At 47.4% G+C, this 19,350-nt stretch overlaps 1 protein-coding gene across 1 annotated transcript in view; it reads right to left on the minus strand.

Moving 5' to 3' along the window:
- Positions 1-19,350, minus strand: part of LOC115468304 (E3 ubiquitin-protein ligase TRIM39-like) — a 51,597-nt gene that overhangs the window by 716 nt on the left and 31,531 nt on the right. Inside the window, exons 5-6 of the mRNA XM_030199942.1 lie at positions 13,204-13,209; positions 12,539-12,568 (exon numbers count right to left, since the gene is read on the minus strand). Of these exons, the coding sequence (XP_030055802.1) occupies positions 12,539-12,568; positions 13,204-13,209 (36 nt within the window). The remainder of the gene's footprint in view (positions 1-12,538; positions 12,569-13,203; positions 13,210-19,350) is intronic.

The raw sequence follows: 19,350 nt of genomic DNA on the forward strand, positions 1-19,350 counted from the left end.
GGATCCTCACACACCCAGCTCTAACCTTCATTGGCTGCTCCTGCACCTACCTCTAACTCTCATTTGCTGGTTCTTCAGTCAATCACTTTTTCTATGACAGGAGCTCTGCTATTGGCTATTCTCCAAAGACAAGCAGGCCAATATTCTCACTGATGGGTGACGTCACGTCAGCCCGGAGGACTTTCCAGCAAAGTCCATGACAAAATTAAAAATGTCCCCCGTCGCGCGGGCGGATGCAGTGCGCATGCGCGCGTCCACTTTCCCGCCCGCCGCGCGGGCACATTCCTCAGTTTTTTCTTCTCCGTGTCTGAGGTGACACGGAGCTCGACCTTCGTCTTCGTGTTCCTCCTGTGCCCGGAGGTGAAGATTCATCAAAAGGAAGTATCCTTTATAGTTAATTTTAGAGTTTTTTCGTTTATTAAGTTTCCTTTCTTTTAGCCTGCGATTTTATTTAAATCGCTCGGTCGGGTTATTTTTCCCGTTTTTTTCTTTGATTTTTTTGTGTCATCTTTTTATAGACACAATCGCGTCTTTTGATTTGGCAGGGACAATTTTTCCCGAGATGTCAACGAAGACGCCCAGCGGCTTCAAGCCTTGTGCCCGCTGTCATCGGGCCATCTCTGGCACTGATACACACTCGTGGTGTATTCAGTGCCTTGGGCTGGATCACCGCTCGGAGAGTTGTAAATTGTGTCTCGCCATGAAGAAGCGGACACTGCTCTCTCGAGACGCCCAGAGAGAAGATTTTTGGGCCCGGTGCTTCGGCGTCGGCGCCGTCGACATCGGCGCCGTCGACGTCGTCTAAGTCGGCGCCCTCCAAACCGGCGCCGGGCAAGTCGGTGCCGGTGAAGTCGGTGCCGTCGAGGATGATGTCTTCGAGGCCGGCGTCGTCGAGGTCGACGTCGAAGGAGGCGTCGGCACCGGGAGACAGGGGACAGGCTGCCATTAGACCCATGCACGCTGGGAGCACTGATGCATCGAGTGGGTCTCCACCCGCCTCGGCGCCTCCTGCTGTGCAGGCCCCCCGGGACCGTCCTGCGTCGGACCCGGCCCCGAGGAGACGTGTGGATTCCACGTCCTCCTCTCCGGTGCCGAGGAGTCTCGATGACATGCGTCGGGCGAAGGCCAAGAAGCATCGTCGTCGATCTCCTTCGAGACACGGCACCGGGAGCTCCGGGTCATCGATACACTCGATACCCGAGAAGCGTCGGTGCCGAGAGGATCGCTCTCCCTCTATTACTGAGGTTCCGACGCATGGGGTCGCTGGCAGCCGAGTCCCCACTCCCCAACCTCAGCAGACTTTGCCTCCGACACCTCAACCGACCCCGCAGCCTTTTCCGACACCAGCTCTGGATGAGAGTATGCAGGCCATGTTCCCATTTTTCATGAACATGATGCAGCAGTGGCAGTCGGCATCGAGGTTGTCGGTGCCGATGGCGTCGACGGGGCCGGTGTCGATGCTTTCAGAGGCACCGGTGCCGACGGCGTCGAAGGTGTCGACATTGCCGATGCCGGATGTTCCTGCATCAGGCCTTCAGCCTGTGGTGAGGTCTGTCTCACCGGCGCCGCCTCCGGTGCCGGTGTCTTTGACTTCCCAAGTTGACTCTCCCGAGGCATCGGAGCAGGAAGCTTCCCCGGAGCCTCAGGGACCATCAACTTCTCGGCACCATCATAGAGGCCATCAAGCCTCTTCGTCGAGACGGGCTCAGATTCGGGCGGCTCTGTCTGAGCTTTTAGCCCCATCTGATGGTACCTCATCCGAGGATGATGAAGGAATGCATGGGGAGTTCTCTGGCGAGGATTCTCAAGGCATTCCATCTGACTCCACTCCCTCGCCACAAAGGCAGCTGTCTCCTCCCGAGAGCTTGTCTTTTCCATCTTTTGTTCGGGAGATGTCTGAGGCCATCCCCTTCCCCGTGGAAATTGTGGACGAGCCCAGAGCCAAAATGCTTGAGGTTCTGGACTATCCATCTCCACCTTCATCTTCTGCCACAGTTCCTTTTCATGAGACTCTTATGCTGAGGAACTGGGAGAAGCCTTTTTCTAGTCCAACCGTCCCTAAAAAAGTTGAGTCCCAATATCGGATCCACGGGGAACCCAGTCTCATGCAGACCCAATTGCCTCATGATTCAGCGGTGGTGGATTCTGCCCTCAGAAGAGCCAAGAGTTCCAGGAATTTCTCCTCGGCGCCCCCGGGGCGAGAATTTGCAACTCTGGACTCTTTTGGGAGGAAGGCGTATCAGGCTGGTCTGCTCGCTTCCAAAATCCAGTCTTACCAACTCTTCACGAGTGTGCATTTACGGAACTCTGTGAGGCAACTTGAGAGTTTAGTAGATACACTCCCTGAGGAGAAAGCTGAACCCTTTCGCCAAGTGATCAGGCAGCAGAAGGCGTGTCGCAAGTTCCTGTCCAGGGGCATTTTTGACACTTGCGATGTGACATCTCGCTTTTCCGCTCAAGGTATAGCGATGCGCAGGCTCTCATGGCTGCGTGCCTCTAACCTGGAGGAAAGAACTCAGCGGAAGATAGCAGATATCCCATGCCGGGGGGATCACCTTTTTGGAGAGAAGGTTGAAGAGATGATTGATCATCTCTACCAGCGTGATAACGCTATGGACTCTCTCTCCCGCCGGGCGCCTTCTGCAACCACTTCCACTGCTAGGAAGTTTTTTAAGGGGAAAAGAAGTGCTCCCTACGCTTCTAGAAATCGTAGGTACACTCCTTATTCCCGTCAGCCAGTTCAGGCTCGACCCCAGCCCGCTCGCTCTCGTCAGCAGCGGGCACCGAAGCAGCCCCCTGCAGCTCCCCAGCAAAAACCAGGGACGGGTTTTTGACTGGCTCCAGCAGAGCATAGCCGAAGTCAAAGTGCTTGTACCGGACGATCTGCCGGTCGGAGGGAGGTTAAAATTTTTTCACCAAAGGTGGCCTCTCTTAACCTCCGATCGGTGGGTTCTTCAAATAGTCCGGTGCGGGTACACCCTCAATTTGATTTCCAAACCTCCAAATTGCCCACCAAGAGCTCAGTCTTTCAGCTCCTGCCACAGGCAGGTACTTGCAGAGGAACTCTCCGCCCTTCTCAGCGCCAATGCGGTCGAGCCCGTACCACCAGGGCAAGAAGGGCTGGGATTCTATTCCAAGTACTTCCTTGTGGAAAAGAAAACAGGGGGGATGCGTCCCATCCTAGACCTAAGGGCCCTGAACAAATATCTGGTCAAAGAAAAGTTCAGGATGCTTTCCCTGGGCACTCTTCTTCCCATGATTCAGAAAAACGATTGGCTATGCTCTCTGGACTTGAAGGATGCTTACACTCACATATCGATACTTCCAGCCCACAGGAAGTATCTTCGATTTTGGCTGGGATCACAGCACTTTCAGTACTGTGTTTTGCCTTTTGGCTTGGCGTCTGCACCCAGGGTTTTTACAAAGTGCCTGGCAGTTGTGGCAGCGTCGCTACGCAGACTGGGAGTGCATGTGTTCCCTTATCTGGACGATTGGCTGGTGAAGAACACCTCCCCGCAAGAAACTTTGCAGTCCATGCGGATGACTATTCAGGTGCTAGAGATGCTGGGCTTTGTCATCAATTACCCCAAGTCCCATCTCGTCCCAGTTCAACAATTGGAATTTATAGGAGCTCTGTTGTGCACACAGACAGCTTGTGCTTATCTCCCAGGGCCCAGAGCAGACAGACTTCTGTCTCTGGTTTCCAAAGTACAAGCATCTCAGCAGATCACAGCTCGGCAGATGTTGAGATTGCTTGGCCACATGGCCTCCACAGTTCATGTGACACCCATGGCACGTCTACACATGAGATCGGCTCAATGGACCCTAGCTTCTCAGTGGTTTCAAGCCACAGGGAATCTAGAGGATGTTGTCCGGCTGTCCACCAATTTTCGCAATTCCCTCACTTGGTGGACCATTCGATCCAATCTGGTCTTGGGGCGCCCATTTCAAATTCCTCAGCCTCAAAAAGTGCTGACGACGGATGCATCCCTCCTCGGGTGGGGAGCGCATGTAGATGGGCTTCACACTCAAGGAGCTTGGTCTCTTCAGGAGAAGCATCTCCAGATCAATCTCCTGGAATTGCGAGCGATCTGGAACGCTCTGAGGGCCTTCAGAGATCGGCTAGCCAACAAAATTGTTCTCATTCAGACAGACAATCAAGTGGCAATGTATTATACCAACAAGCAAGGCGGGACCGGATCTCGTCCTCTGTGCCAGGAGGCCGTGCAGATGTGGCTATGGGCCTATCAAAACGGAATGTTTCTCCAAGCCACTTATCTAGCCGGTGTAAACAACGGTCTGGCCGACAGGCTGAGCAGAGTTATGCGGCCTCACGAGTGGTCCTTGAACATGACTATTGTCAAAAAGATCTTTCGAATTTGGGGAACTCCATCGATAGATCTTTTTGCTTCCCAGGACACTCACAAGGTTCCTCAATTCTGTTCCAGACTCCAGGCCCATGGCAGACTAGCGTCGGATGCCTTCCTCCTTTTTTGGGGGACAGGACTCCTGTATGCTTATCCTCCCATCCCTTTAGTGGGGAAGACTCTCCTGAAACTCAAGCAGGACCAGGGAACCATGATTCTGATAGCACCTTTTTGGCCCCGCCAGATATGGTTTCCCCTTCTTCTGGAACTTTCGTCAGAAGAGCCATGGAGATTGGACTGTTTTCCGACCCTCATTACTCAGAACGAGGGGGCGCTTCTACATCCCAACCTCCGGTCTCTAGCTCTCACGGCCTGGATGTTGCGAGCATAGAGGTTGCCTCCTTTGGTCTCTCTGAGGGTGTCTCCAGAGTTCTGTTTGCTTCCAGGAAAGATTCCACACATAAGTGTTACTCTTTTAAATGGAGGAGGTTTGCCGTCTGGTGTGACAGCAACGGTCTAGATCCTTTCTCTTGTCCTGCACAGACCTTGCTTGAGTACCTTCTGCATTTATCCGAGTCTGGTCTTAAGACTAACTCGGTCAAGGTTCATCTTAGCGCAATCAGTGCTTATCATTCACATGTTGATGGCTTGCCGATTTCTGGACAGCCTTTAGTAATGCGTTTCATGAGAGGTTTGTTTTTGTCAAAGCCCCCTATCAAACCTCCTCCAGTGCCATGGGATCTCAATGTCGTTCTCACCCAGCTGATGACAACTCCTTTTGAGCCACTGGATTCCTGTCATCTGAAGTACTTGACCTTGAAGGTCATTTTCTTGGTGGCTGTTACTTCAGCTCGTAGGGTCAGTGAGCTTCAAGCCCTGGTAGTTCATGCACCATTCCTTGTCTTTCATCATGACAGAGTAGTCCTCCGCACGCACCCAAAGTTTCTACCGAAGGTGGTGTCGGAGTTCCATCTGAACCAGTCAATTGTCTTGCCAACATTTTTTCCCCCTCCTCACATGAGCCCGGGCGAAAGCAAGTTGCACACTTTGGACTGTAAAAGAGCACTGGCCTGTTACGTGGAGCGGACGCGCCCCTTCAGAAAGTCCGCCCATCTGTTTGTTTCTTTTAATCCCAACAAGAGGGGAGTTGCTGTCGGAAAACGCACCATCTCTAATTGGCTAGCAGATTGCATTTCCTTCTCTTACGCCCAAGCCGGGCTGACTTTGGACGGTCATGTCACGGCTCATAATGTTAGAGCCATGGCGGCGTCACTGGCTCATCTAAAGTCAGCCACCATAGAAGAGATTTGCAAAGCTGCGACGTGGGCTTCGATCCACACATTCACATCACATTACTGCCTTCAGCAGCATAGCCGACGCGACAGTCGGTTTGGGCAGTCGGTGCTGCAGAGTCTGTTTGGGGTTTAGAATCCAACTCCACCCCCCTAGGCCCATTTTATTCTGTTCCAGGCTGCACTCTCAGTTAGTTGAATTTGGTTTCAGGTCAATTTTGTTTTTGTCCTCGCCGTTGCGGGACCCAATTGACCATTCTTTGTTGTGTTGAGTGAGCCTGGGGGCTAGGGATACCCCATCAGTGAGAATATTGGCCTGCTTGTCTTTGGAGAAAGAGTAGTTACTCACCTGTAACAGGTGTTCTCCGAAGACAGCAGGCAATATATTCTCACAACCCTCCCTCCTCCCCTTTGGAGTTGTATTCCTCTAATTCTTGTAATTAACTGAGGAATGTGCCCGCGCGGCGGGCGGGAAAGTGGACGCGCGCATGCGCACTGCATCCGCCCGCGCGACGGGGGACATTTTTAATTTTGTCATGGACTTTGCTGGAAAGTCCTCCGGGCCGACGTGACGTCACCCATCAGTGAGAATATATTGCCTGCTGTCTTCGGAGAACACCTGTTACAGGTGAGTAACTACTCTTTATCACCTTCCTGCCTCATAGATTGGACTCATCTTATTGGATATCAGCTTTCAGTTTTCCCTATTGCAATGAGTCTATTCATACCAAGGAGCTGGATAAAAACAGGAGATGGGATGACGTCAAAACATTGAAGCCAATTAGGTTAATCTGTTTCCCTTCCCCCACTCAGCCATCATCCTTGTACTCTCAAAACAAAGCAAATATGAGCTGCTGCATCCTCCTTGTCATTCTTTATTCTTGGTGGAATTTTTATTTAATCTCACTTATATTTTCAAACATGCCGTCTTGTGCAACATATGGATGTACACAGAGGAAGTATATGAATAACCTTTCACAGGTAAAGTAGTAATTTCTTATAAATTGTAATCATGTACTTTAAAAAAAAAATTTCAAGAGTTGAATTTAAAGGTTGACCAGTTAAAAATGGATATTGCTGAAAAAGTGACTGATTTCCAAAATAAAGTAGATTCTTTTCAAGAGTTCAAAGTCAGTGTGGTCAAAGATAATGCAGACATCCGAAGGAAATTGGATCAAATTGAGAACTTCAATAGAAGATTAAACTTGAGACTATTGAACTTTCCCAAACTCCCAGGGACTAATCCTTATGATTTATTTAAAAGATACTTAAATGAAGTTTTAAAAATGCCCCTGGAAGCAATGCCACCTATCAATAAGATATATTACATTCCAAGCCCCAAAGGAGAGAATGGGAAAAAACAGGATGGACTACACACTAACTTAGACCTTGAGAACATTTCAGCAATACTAGAGCGTTCGGTGGATGAAAATGCAGACCGGTCAACTCTGATAGTTTCCCTGATTTTCGAACAGGATTTGAATAATATAATGAAACTTTATTTTAAAAATCTTCAAACCTGTTTTGGTGGGATAAAAGTACAAATCTTCCCTGATGTTACAAAATCGACCCAACAGAGAAGGAAAGCTTTTCTAGCATTAAAAGCAAGAACGCTGGAAATAGGCGGGATGTTTTTCCTTGCCTATCCGTGCAAATGCCTAGTTAGGTTGGGTCAGGTTAAATATACCTTTTTTTCACCAGATAGTCTAAAATCATTTCTAGATTCTAAGCAAATCTAATAGTTAAAGCAAATGGGAGTATTTACGCCACCTTATTTCCTTCATATAAGTTCAAGTTAATAATTATTCCCTAATTCTGTTCGCCCCATGATTTAAATGGGGTCTAAGGAAGCTTAAAACATATGTTTGTGATAATATGTATTATTTTCTTTTTTGCTTTATTGTTCATATGGAAAATTATTGAATTTCTTATTAATTTAATTATTGCTGTATTTCAAAACAAGTGTAATCTTGTTAAAACTGAAAATTAATAAACAAATTGAAATATAAATTGTAATCAGTGTGTCATTTGGAGGGGCTGATTGTAGGGAAACCTTAGCAGAGCTGAAAATTACTGCTTAGCACAAAGCAATTATTTAACTAGTCAGGAGACATTTTTGGCCAGTTAAATTGCTTTGAATATCGACCCCTGAGTGGCTTGAAACAAACAAACAAAAAATCTGAGTAATAAAAATAACTTCTTCCATCTACTGTTCTTCCACCCAAAATATTGAATTAAAAAAAAAAGAGCTCTGACTATATAACACCAGTAAAGGTGCATCTCCCCCCCCCCCCCCCCCATCAAGTGGAGGAGTGGCCTAGTGGTTAGGGTGGTGGACTCTGGTCCTGAGGAACTGAGTTCGATTCCCACTTCAGGCACAGGCAGCTCCTTGTGACTCTGGGCAAGTCACTTAACCCTCCATTAAACCCATGTAAGCCGCATTGAGCCTGCCATGAGTGGAAAAGTGCGGGGTACAAATGTAACAAAAATAAAATAGATACTATTGGAGATTCTACATGGAATGTTGCTACTATTGGAGATTCTACATGGAATGTTGCTATTCCACTAGCAACATTCCATGTAGAAGGCTGCGCAGGCTTCTGTTTCTGTGAGTCTGACGTCCTGCACGTACGTGCGCCACATTGGTGATCTGCAAGGGCCGACTTCTACATGGAATGTTGCTAGTGGAATGTACGTGCAGGACGTCAGACTCACAGAATCAGAAGCCTGCGCGGCCACATTGGTGATCTGCAAGGGCCGACTTCTACATGGAATAGTGGAATAGCAACATTCCATGTAGAATCTCAAATAGTAGCAACAGTGGAGGAGTGGCCTAGTGGTTAGGGTGGTGGACTTTGGTCCTGGGGAACTGAGGAACTGAGTTGGATTCCCACTTCAGGCACAGGCAGCTCCTTGTGACTCTGGGCAAGTCACTTAACCCTCTATTGCCCCAGGTACAAATAAGTATCTGTAAGCCGCATTGAGCCTGCCATGAGTGGGAAAGCGCGGGGTACAAATGTAAGAAAAATAAAAAATAAAATAAATATCTCCATTTCCCCCACCCCAGGTCCAGCACATCTTCTTCTCCCCACCCCAGGGTTACCATATGGCTCCAGAGAAAGGAGGACACATTGAGCTAGTCCAGGTTTTGCTTCCATTGAAAGCAATGGAAGTAAAACCCAGACTGGCTCAATCTGTCCCATCCCACAGGTTCAGTGTTGTTATCCTATTCCAGAAGAGGACACATCCCACTGCACCAGATGGAGGCTGAGACCAGTCTGTTGATTACAAAAATTATTTTGATTTAAATTTGGATGTACAGTCCATTCTCGGCATTCACGATGCTTTATTGAACACCTAACTTCTTTTTGTTGTCCCCATAATCTTAGTTGTACAGCCATACAATGGTCTTAAGTATCCTGATGAAGAAGGTCAACAGCCAGTATACGTTTCTTTTCTTTTTGAACTTTTTGATTCCAAGTATATTTATAGTTAGTTTTAGGATATAAACCCAGATTGCCTATAAGATTTGTTCATCTATGATGAAGCCCAACCTGGTACCTTTGTTTGATATCTTGTAACCATTTTCTGATGTTCTTATCAATGACCCACTTTATTTTTTCTCTTTTTTCCTACCCTTGTTGGCAGGTCCTTCTCTCTCCTCGCACCCTGTCCTTCACTTCTCCCCTCCACCACACCCTATCACAGAAGAACGGAACTGTTATGGCTTTTTTGCTAGAGAGAGGAGGAGATGTGGGGAACTTGGGGGGTCTTAGGACCCCTAATGTTTGTATTTTGAGAGCACTCCTCTGGATAATAAAACAAGGGTTACCTGTAAGATTTATTTCATCCCCCTAATTATTCTGTGTGCTGATTTCAAGCCTTGCTAGCTAGATCAGACCTTTTGAAATTGTGCAAGGACACCCATGTGACCTAAACTCCTTCTAACTAAATGGACCCCAAAACATGTTTATACATTTACTGTGATTTGTTGTGCAAGAAATGGGAGAAGGGGAAGTGGACCTTTTTACTGAGACAGATGTGAGTGGCTGAGAGACAGTTATACAAGATCTGGGTGAGAGAGTGTGTCACGAGAATGGAAAAAAACCCTATTTTTTCTATATTTTTGCTGACCAGTGTTAAGGTTGTGTCATGGGCAAGATACTGGACCAGGCAGTTTAAGAAATTATTGATTGTGAACTTTGTTACAAGGTTTTAGAAGATAAGTACATGCATATAGAATGGTCCAATGTAATTAAGATAACATTAATGGATATTTAGATCTGTATTAATTCTTGGGTCAAGATTTCCTGTGTTTCATACAGTTTGAAACCACATTGTATCTGGATAGTGAAAAGGGGAAGTTGGGAACAGTCTGCTAGCTTAACCACAAGGTCAGCTGCTATATAGTTTGGATATATGATATAAAAAAACTGCTGAAGTAGCCTGAGGAGGTGGGCTTGGAATTTGTGACAGAAAGTATAGTGGGAGAGAAGTTACTAGTAGGTGGGTGAAGATGGCTTTGTGACTCAGATCAGGTGGATTGGTGTAACTGCTATCTAGGAATTAGGGTATGAACTGATAATTGATAGAACAGAAGTCAGATGTGTTGGATTAGGAAAGTAGATGATTGGTTAGTGGGATGTGCTAAGATGGTAATTAGTTTCCGGACTATTGTATAACATGTACTAAATCAATTGTATAAAAATGAGGGAAATCTATGTAGGTTGGGCTTCCTTGTTTCCAGGGCAGTGAACTGGAGTGGACCCAAGGAAGTCTAATCATTTCTTTTCTGTATTTCAGACTTGCTATAAGCCTCTGCTTGAGCTACAATTTACTTGTTTCCAGAATAAACTTTTCTTTTGATTTCACTTTTGAATAAGTATTATTTGTTTAATTAGTGTAAGAAACAAATCGAAGAACGTGGGTGTTCTAGCAGTAATCAGTTGGGGTTTGGCTAAGGTGGGTGCAGACCCCAACACAAGACAGCCAGAACTAGCAGAAAAGGGTTTCACGCTTTCCTGACCCTGGGTGATGTGTTTATAAATCTGTTTGGCTTTCATCCTCACAGCCATGCTGTCCACGGTGCTTTTTTTAATCAACCATTTGCATAATCCACAAATTTAACCACTTTTCCATCTTTTCTACTGACTCATCACGAAGCACAGATGTAGTTTTGGAACTTTCTGGTTCTGCTTCATGAACAGACCACTGAATCTCTTCCTTTTTTTGCTGGATGGATCAGATTGTTGATTCATTAAAATTTAGCTTGTGGCCAAAGGCAGAAACAGACATGCTGGAATGAAGCTTATCTAAGACACCTATTTTGTCACTAAGACACATCACATGTTTCTTTCTCTTACAATTGGTACCTGTAGCTTGTAACTCACCCCCTGGATGCTTGGTGGCCATTTCCAGAAGCAAACTATATTGTATTATTCAGATGGAAACAGTTCTTGTCTTAATCTGGTCATCAGATTAAATATGTTTATTCCATTTTGCAAGCAAATTTTGGAGGCAATGAGAAAAGGCCATTTAATGAAAAGTCCTGGGACTGCCACAGACTGCTGGGTGGGAGGCATTCACTCGTGGAAGTTTCGGAGATAACCTGTGAAAACTGGAGTCTCCCAATGAATGTGGGAAACTTGCCAGGTCTGAACCTGAGGGATCACTCCCTGACCCTGATCAGGGGAAACACACATTGAGGGGCATAATTGAACGAAAACGCCTATCTCCATGGGCGTTTATCTCCGAGAACGGGTCCATGAAGGGGCGGACCGAACCGTATTTTGGGAAAAAATAGACGCCCATGTTTTATTCAACAGTGTGTGAGCTGGGCGTTTTTGTTTTTCAGCGATAATGGAAAATGAAAGCGCCCAGCTCAAAAACGAATAAATCCAAGACATTTATTCGTGGGAGGGGCCAGGATTCGTAGTGCACTGGTCCCCCTCACATGCCAGGACATCAACCGGGCACCCTAGGGGGCACTTTTACAAAACCAAAAAAACAGGTAAAAGAGCTCCCAGGTGCATAGCACCCTTCCCTTGTATGTTGAGCCCCCCAAATCCCCCTCAAAACCCACTGCCCACAAGTCTACACCATTACTATAGCCCTAAGGGGTGAAGGGGGGCACCTACATGTGGGTACAGTGGGTTTGGGGGGGTTGGACGACTAATAAGCATTAAGCAGCACAATTGTAACAGGTAGGGGGGATGGGCCTGGGTCCACCTGCCTGAAGTCCACTGCACCCCCTAACAACTCCTCCAGTGACCTGCATACTGCTGCCAGGGAGCTGGGTATGACATTTGAGGGTGAAAATAAAAATTTGTGAAACATCATTTTTTTGTGGTGGGAGGGGGTTAGTGACCACTGGGGGAGTCAGGGGAGGTCATCCCCGATTCCCTCCAGTGGTCATCTGGTCATTTAGGGCACTTTTTGGGGCCTTATTCGTGAAAAAACAGGGTCCAGGAAAAGTGTCCTAAATTCTAGCTAAAAACGCATACTTTTTTCCCATTATCGGTGAAATGCGCCCATCTTTGTTCGGCAGATAACCACGCCCCAGTTCCGCCTTCGCCACACCTCTGACACGCCCCCATCAACTTTGTCCGCATCCGCGACGGAGTGCAGTTGAAAACGTCCAAAAATCGGCTTTCGATTATACCGCTTTATTCGTTTTTGTGAGATAAACGTCCATCTCCCGATTTAGGTCGGAACTTGGGCGTTTTTCTCGTTCGATTATAAGCAGGTTAGTCTTCTCTATCACAGGGGTGAAAATGATCCCTAACACTGGCTGTAGGTGTCTGTATAGCGGGATCACAGTCAAAAAACACATTAGTGGATTTGATGGTTTTGTATAATTATTATATATCAGATTGTTACCTGTATATCTGCCACATTCCATCCACCAATCTGCATTAAAATAAAGATGAACAATGATCAGATCGCAGAGAAGAGAAATAAGTACAATGATATAAAAAATATATTAGAGGTGAACAATGATTAAAAATGTTAATAGTGATTAATTATGAGATTAAAAATGTTAATCATGCAATTAAGTGCGTTTAATCACAGAATTTTGGGCATTAAATAAGAAAGATTCAAACAGCCTTCACCAAGTTTCTCTTCCCCAATCCCTACATTGACTTGTACAGCAGGGCTCAGACTCAGCATTGCCTCAAACTCCTTGTCTCGCCCTGCACAGTGATTGGGCTCTGCAGATACTTGAGTCACGCAGTGCAGGAATTTGGGGAAGTCTTGCGGTTTCAAGTCTCAAGAGACCTTCCCTAACTTCATGCACCATGCAGCTCAAGTATCTGCAGAGCCTGTCCGTGCAGGGGGAGAGAAGGAGTTTGAGGCAACTCCGAGGAAGGAGAAAAGAGTCCTGCTGTAGAGGTAAGCGTGGGGGAGGGGTGGGTCAGCATTAAAAAAACACAGGCAGCATCAAACAACATGGTATGCGTTAAAATATTAATGCATTTATAGTGTTATTAACACATTAATTGCCCACCCTAAAATATATAAGTTGCTAACTGAATAAAACTTACCTATTCCTGCAGGACGTGATTTTATTTTGTAAAAAAAACAATAAAGAAAGAGAGAAATGTTAGAGATTTTGAATTACAAAAATGTCCTTCAATGATCATACATAAGAACTGCCATTCAGGGAAAGACTGAAGGTCCATCAAGCCCAGTATCCTGTTTCCAACAGTGGTGAATCCAGGTCACAAGTATCTGGCAAGATCCCAAAAGAGTAAGACAGATTTTCTTCTGCTTATCCCAGGAATAAGCTTATGACATAGCAAACACATGACTTCCAGGGTGCAATGCAACAAAATAAAACAATCTTTGCCTTATCACCCATTCCTTCTTCAGGTACGTTGAGAACTTGATGTACAAGAATGTCGAATAAATTCTGGGATATGATATGATGACTCACTCTCTCTATAGCTTAATGTGCAAGAACATCAAATGAATGAGCCATTGTAATTCTAATTCACAATGGCGCAACTTCGAGACTCAAACAAAATCTCTTGTTTTCATAATATGGACGCCCAAATCTCAACATTTAGGTCGACCTTAGAGATGGTCGTCCCCTGTTTTCAGCGATAATGGAAACCGAGGACGCCCATCTCAGAAACGACCAAATCCAAGCCATTTGGTCATGGGAGGAGCCAGCATTCATAGTGCACTGGTCACCCTGACATTCCAGGACACCAACCGGGCACCCTAGGGGGGACTGCAGTGGACTTCAGAAAAACCTTCCAGGTGCACAGCACCTTGTGTGCTGAGCCTCCCAACCCCCCCCCCCAAACCCACTCCCCACAACTGTACACCACTACCATAGCCCTTAAGGATGAAGGGGGGCACCTAGATGTGGGTAGAGTGGGTTTGTGGTGCGTTTTGGAGGGCTCACATTTACACCACAAGTATAACAGGTGGGGGGGGGGGTGGGCATGGGTCCGCCAGTGCACTGCACCCACAAAAACTGCTCCAGGGACCTGCATACTGCTGTCAGGCAGCTGGGTATGACATTTGAGGGTGGCATAATATATTTTTTAAGTTGTTTTTTGAGGGTGGGAGGGGTTCGTGACCACTGGGGGAGTAAGGGGAGGTCAACCCCAATTCCCTCCGGTGGTCATCTGGTCAGTTCGGGCACCTTTTTGAGGCTTGGTCGCAAAAAAAAAAAGTCGGCCAAGTGCTTGTCCCGGGACGCCCTTCTTTTTTCCATTATCGGCTGAGGACGCCCTGTGTTAAGCACGCCCCAGTCCCGTCTTCGCTATGCTTCCGACATGCCCCCGTGAACTTTGGTCGTCCCCGCGACGGGAAGCAGTTGAGGGCGCCCAAAATCGGCTTTCGATTATGCCGATTTGGGCGACTCAGAGAAGGATGCCCATCTACCGATTTGTGTCGAAAGATGGGCGCCCTTCTCTTTCGAAAATAAGCCTGTTCATATTCATTTTAATGCAAAATCCACAAAAACAAATGAATCTAGTCATATACTACTACTACTACTTAACATTTCTAAAGCGCTAAACAACCATATTCCCACCCCAAAACATTCCTTTTTTCACTCCCTCCCCCCACCCTTTAAGTAACCATAATAATGAGAAAACGCTGCATAATTAGTGTGATATTGACTGGATAATATGCTAGTTTTTTTGTGTTTTTTATATGAGATATGTGCTATTCTTTTCATTAGTTGTCCAATTTGCGCCATTATGTGACATCAGCCTTATGCATTATTTATTACGTGACAGGTGCTGCTCTTTTCCCATTTGTCCACTTTTTCTATTTCTCCCCTCTTGCTTATCCCAGCCAAACCCTTGTGTTCCCTCCCCACCCCCCTCCTTCTAACATTTTGTAAACCTCCCCTCCCTCCCCTCCTAATTTATGGCGCCACATGGCTAACCCTTGGGCACCAAATAGAGGTGAAGTGACCCACAAATCACTTACCAGGTACCCCAATATCTACTGTTAACATCTCTGAACCAAACTGTTACCATATATAGAACCAAAGGCTTGTCCCATTATAACATCTGCAGTAATCTTTTTCAACCGACTGTTCCATCTACCGAGATGTTCAGTCTTTCTGTCTGTGGTCAGAATTCTCTCACATTTTCACCAATAGATAATAGTTTCTTGGTACGTTGCCCCGTCACTATACTGCAACAACTCTGACCAGTCTATCCTTCCACTGCCCACACTAAACTTGCTAATCTCAGGGTCAATAATAGCGCTGAAATTTGGACAGTCTGTCTTGGCATTATCGACACAGGGCCAGGATGGTTTGGAGGTTCAGAATCGGAAGAGTTAAAAGTTACCTCAGTAGTGGCAAGATTGAGGCTAGTAACTGGGTAACTATCTGGATAAAGTTAGGACAACAAAAAGGATGTGGTAACTTTATCTGGGTTATTATTCGGTACCCGTCAGAATATTGCCAGTCAATGTATATCCATATACTCAGTATCTTGGTACAGCCCAGCACTGAAAATGGGAAAATTACCTTGGTAATTTTCTTTCCTTTAGTCATAGCAGATGAATCCATTACGTATGGGTTGTGTCCATCAACCAGCAGGGGGAGATAAAGAGCACTCAAAAACCATAGTGCCTTATGGCCAGCTAGCTCCATCTGCCTCTTCAGTATTTGAAGCTTCCAAAGCAGTATAACAGACCGCAATGGGAACAACATGAACTTTCCTCACAGCGAACGATGGCCCCATAACAGGAGCATTAACTCAATGGAGGGAATGAACTCATCCTCCTGTAACTGAACAGTAATCCTGAAGACTGTTTTCCAACTTTCTCTCAAGGAAGGACTATATCTTCAGAAAAAAAACTGCACATCAAACAGAGTCACATCATTAAACAATCAATCAGACAGTCAATCAGACAGGGAGGGCTCATGGATTCATCTGCTATGACTAAAGGAAAGAAAATTACTAAGGTAAGAACCTAATTTTCCCTTCCTTGTCATCAAGCAGATGAATCCATTATGTATGGGATGTAACAAAGCAATCCCTACATAGGGTGGGAACAGGCCACATCACGCGCTAGCACTTGTGCTCCAAAACGCGCATCCCTCCTGGCAGCCACATCCAGCCTGTAATGTCGGGCAAATGAGAGCTTAGAAGCCCATGTTGCTGCACTGCATATCTCATGAAGAGAGAGTGCTCCAGTTTCAGCCCAAGAGGAAGAAATCGCTCTTGTAGAATGCGCCTTAAAGGCTACAGGCGGAGGCTGGCCGGCCAGCAGATAAGCTGAAAAGATAGCTTCTTTGAGCCAGCGAGCAATAGTGGCTTTAGATGCTGGAGACCCTCTGCGAGGACCTGATAGTAAAACAAAAAGATGATCAGAGGTCCTGAAAGAATTTGTAATTCGCAGATACTGCAACAGAGTCCTGCGCACAACCAAAAGGTGCAACTGCCCAAAGATTCTGGAAACTCCTCCCTAGCAAATGAGGGTAGAAAAAACAGGCTGGTTTAGGTGAAACGCTGAAACCACCTTAGGCATAAAGGAAGGCATGATATGTACCGTTACCCTGGACTCTGAGAATTGCAGAAATGGGTCTTGACAGTTCAGCGCCTGGAGTTCTGACACCCATCTCGCCGAAGTGATGGCCTCCAAAAAGACGGCCTTTAGAGTCAGATCTTTCACTGAAGCTCGCCTTAGCGGCTCAAAAGGAGAACCCTGAAGAGCCTTTACAACTAGCCCCAGGTTTCAAGCTGGACAAGGTACCCGCACGGGAGGACGGAGCCGAAGCACCCCTCTAAGAAACCGTGCAATATCTGGATGTGCAGCTAAAGACACGCCTTCAACCTTACCACGAAGGGAGGCCAATGCTGCCACTTGCACCCGCAGGGAATTATAGGCCAAGCCTTTTTGTACACCATCCTGCAAAAAGTCCAGAATCGGCGAGACAGGAGCCCGCATGGGTGTGATCGCTTTTGACACACACCAAACTTCAAACTGGCACCAGATCCTGGCATAAGCCACGGAAGTGGATCGCTTGTGGGCCTGCAGGAGAGTGGAAATTACATTATTGGAAAAGCCTTTGTTTCTCAATTGCACCCTCTCAATAGCCATGCCGTAAGACCAAAGCGGCAGGCATCCTCCATGGTCACCATCCCTGCGACAACAGGTTCTGTACCAGAGGCAACGGTAGGGGAGTCTCCACCAGCATCCGCCGGAGATCCGCATACCAAGGCCTCCTGGGCCAATCCGGGGCGATGAGAACCACTTCTCCTGGATGAAGCCGAATCCGCAGGAGCACTCGCCCTATCAAGGGCCACGGAGGGGACACATACAGGAGGCCCAGAGGCCAGGGTTGAGCCAAGGCATCCAACCCTGCCGAGCGAGGATCTCTCCGTCTGCTGTAAAAGCACGGGACTTTGGCATTTGTGCTTGAGGCCATAAGATCCGCTGCGGGCGTCCCCCATTTGGCACAGATCTGCAGGAATACTTCATCTGCAAGTTCCCACTCCGCTGGATCGATTTGATGCCTGCTTAGATAATCGGCTTGCACGTTGCTCTGACCTGCATTATGAGCTGCTGACAGAAACTGCAGATGTAGCTCGGCCCAGTGGTAAATCTGTTCGGCCTGCACGGCCCCTCCAGGGTCACTTGGAAGGCCAGAAGCGCCTGAAACACCGCTTTCAACTCTAGGCAGTTGATGGACCACTCTGACTCGTCGGGTGTCCAGAGACCCTGGGCATGCTTCCCCTTGCAATGTGCGCCCCAGCCCTGCAGGCTGGCATCTGTAACCACTAGGTACCAATCGGGGAGCGCCAGCGGCATTCCTCGCCGCAGCATGCTGTCTGAGAGCCACCACTCCATGCTGAGCTGGGCCACAGGGAGCCACGTGAGTCTGCATTGATAATCCTGAGATACTGGAGATCATCGATGAAGTAGGGAATACTGCAGAGGTCTCAGGTGCGCTCTCGCCCAGGGCACCAATTCCAAGGTGGCCATCATCGATCCCAACAGCTGGACAATGTCCCAAGCTCACGGGCGAGGCATCCTCAGGAGCAGACGGACCTGATTCTGAAGCTTGCACCGCCTTTGCTCGGGTAGGAATACATATACCGAGTCTGTGTTGAACCGGGCCCCCAAATATTCTAGATATTGCGAGGGGGTCAGGTGACTTTTGGCAATATTGACGACCCAGCCCAGAGATTGAAGTACTGAGACCACTCTGGCTGTAGCTTGATGACTCTCTGTTGCAGAGTCCGCTCTGATGAGCCAGTCGTCTAGGTACGGGTGGACCCGGATACCTTCTCGCCTGAGAAATGCAGCTACTACCACCATAACCTTGGAAAAGGTTCGGGGAGCTCTGGCGAGGCCAAAAGGCAAGGCCTGAAACTGGAAATGTTTTCCCATCACCGCAAACCGCAGAAACCTCTGGTGTAGGGGCCAAATTGGAATATGCAAGTAATTTTATTTCAGGTCCAGAGACGTGAGAAACTCTCCTGGCTGTACCGCCGCAATGACGGAGCGCAGGGTTTCCATGTGAAAATGCTGCACTCTTAAGGCCGGTACCTTCTAGCTTCTCGGAAGCGAGGTTTATAAGAGGGAGGGTAGTCCTTTTTGTCACAGCCGTGACTAGGGCATCCACTTTAGGCACTGCAAAGCGAGCCAAATGTTCCTCACTTAGAGGGTATAATTGCCCCATTGCCCTGGAAACTTTCAAAGGTCCCTCGGGGTCAGCCCATTGAGCTGAAATAAGCTCATGGATGGAGTCATGCAAAGGAAAGGCTCAAGCAGGCTTTTTGGTACTAGCCATCCTAGGATTCACAGAGGAGGCTGAGCCACTGTCAGGATTTTCAATAGAGAGGGCCTGTAAGGCATCAGAAATAAGCGCTGGCAGCTCTTCACGGTAGAAAATCCTCACCGCGGACGGATCATCCAGATCCTGTGGCAACTCTGCACCTTCTTCTGGCTCCTCTGGCCATGAGGGCCTGCCAGACCCCTCAGTCTCCACCACCCGACCATGGGGGGGGAAGGGGGGTGCGACACTCTCCAAAGGGGAATTAACCCTTCTGCGCATCTCTTGTGGCCAGCTATCAGGGTAAAACGCCTCAGAGGGCAGTCCCAGGCCAGAATCCGCTGGAGGGGCAGTAAGGGGGGCCGTAGAAGACCCCTTGGGCAGAGTTCTTTTAAGCATATATGCCTTATGCATCAATAAAACAAAGTCA

This window comes from Microcaecilia unicolor, chromosome 4 (assembly GCF_901765095.1).
Source record: "Microcaecilia unicolor chromosome 4, aMicUni1.1, whole genome shotgun sequence".
NCBI lineage: Eukaryota > Metazoa > Chordata > Amphibia > Gymnophiona > Siphonopidae > Microcaecilia > Microcaecilia unicolor.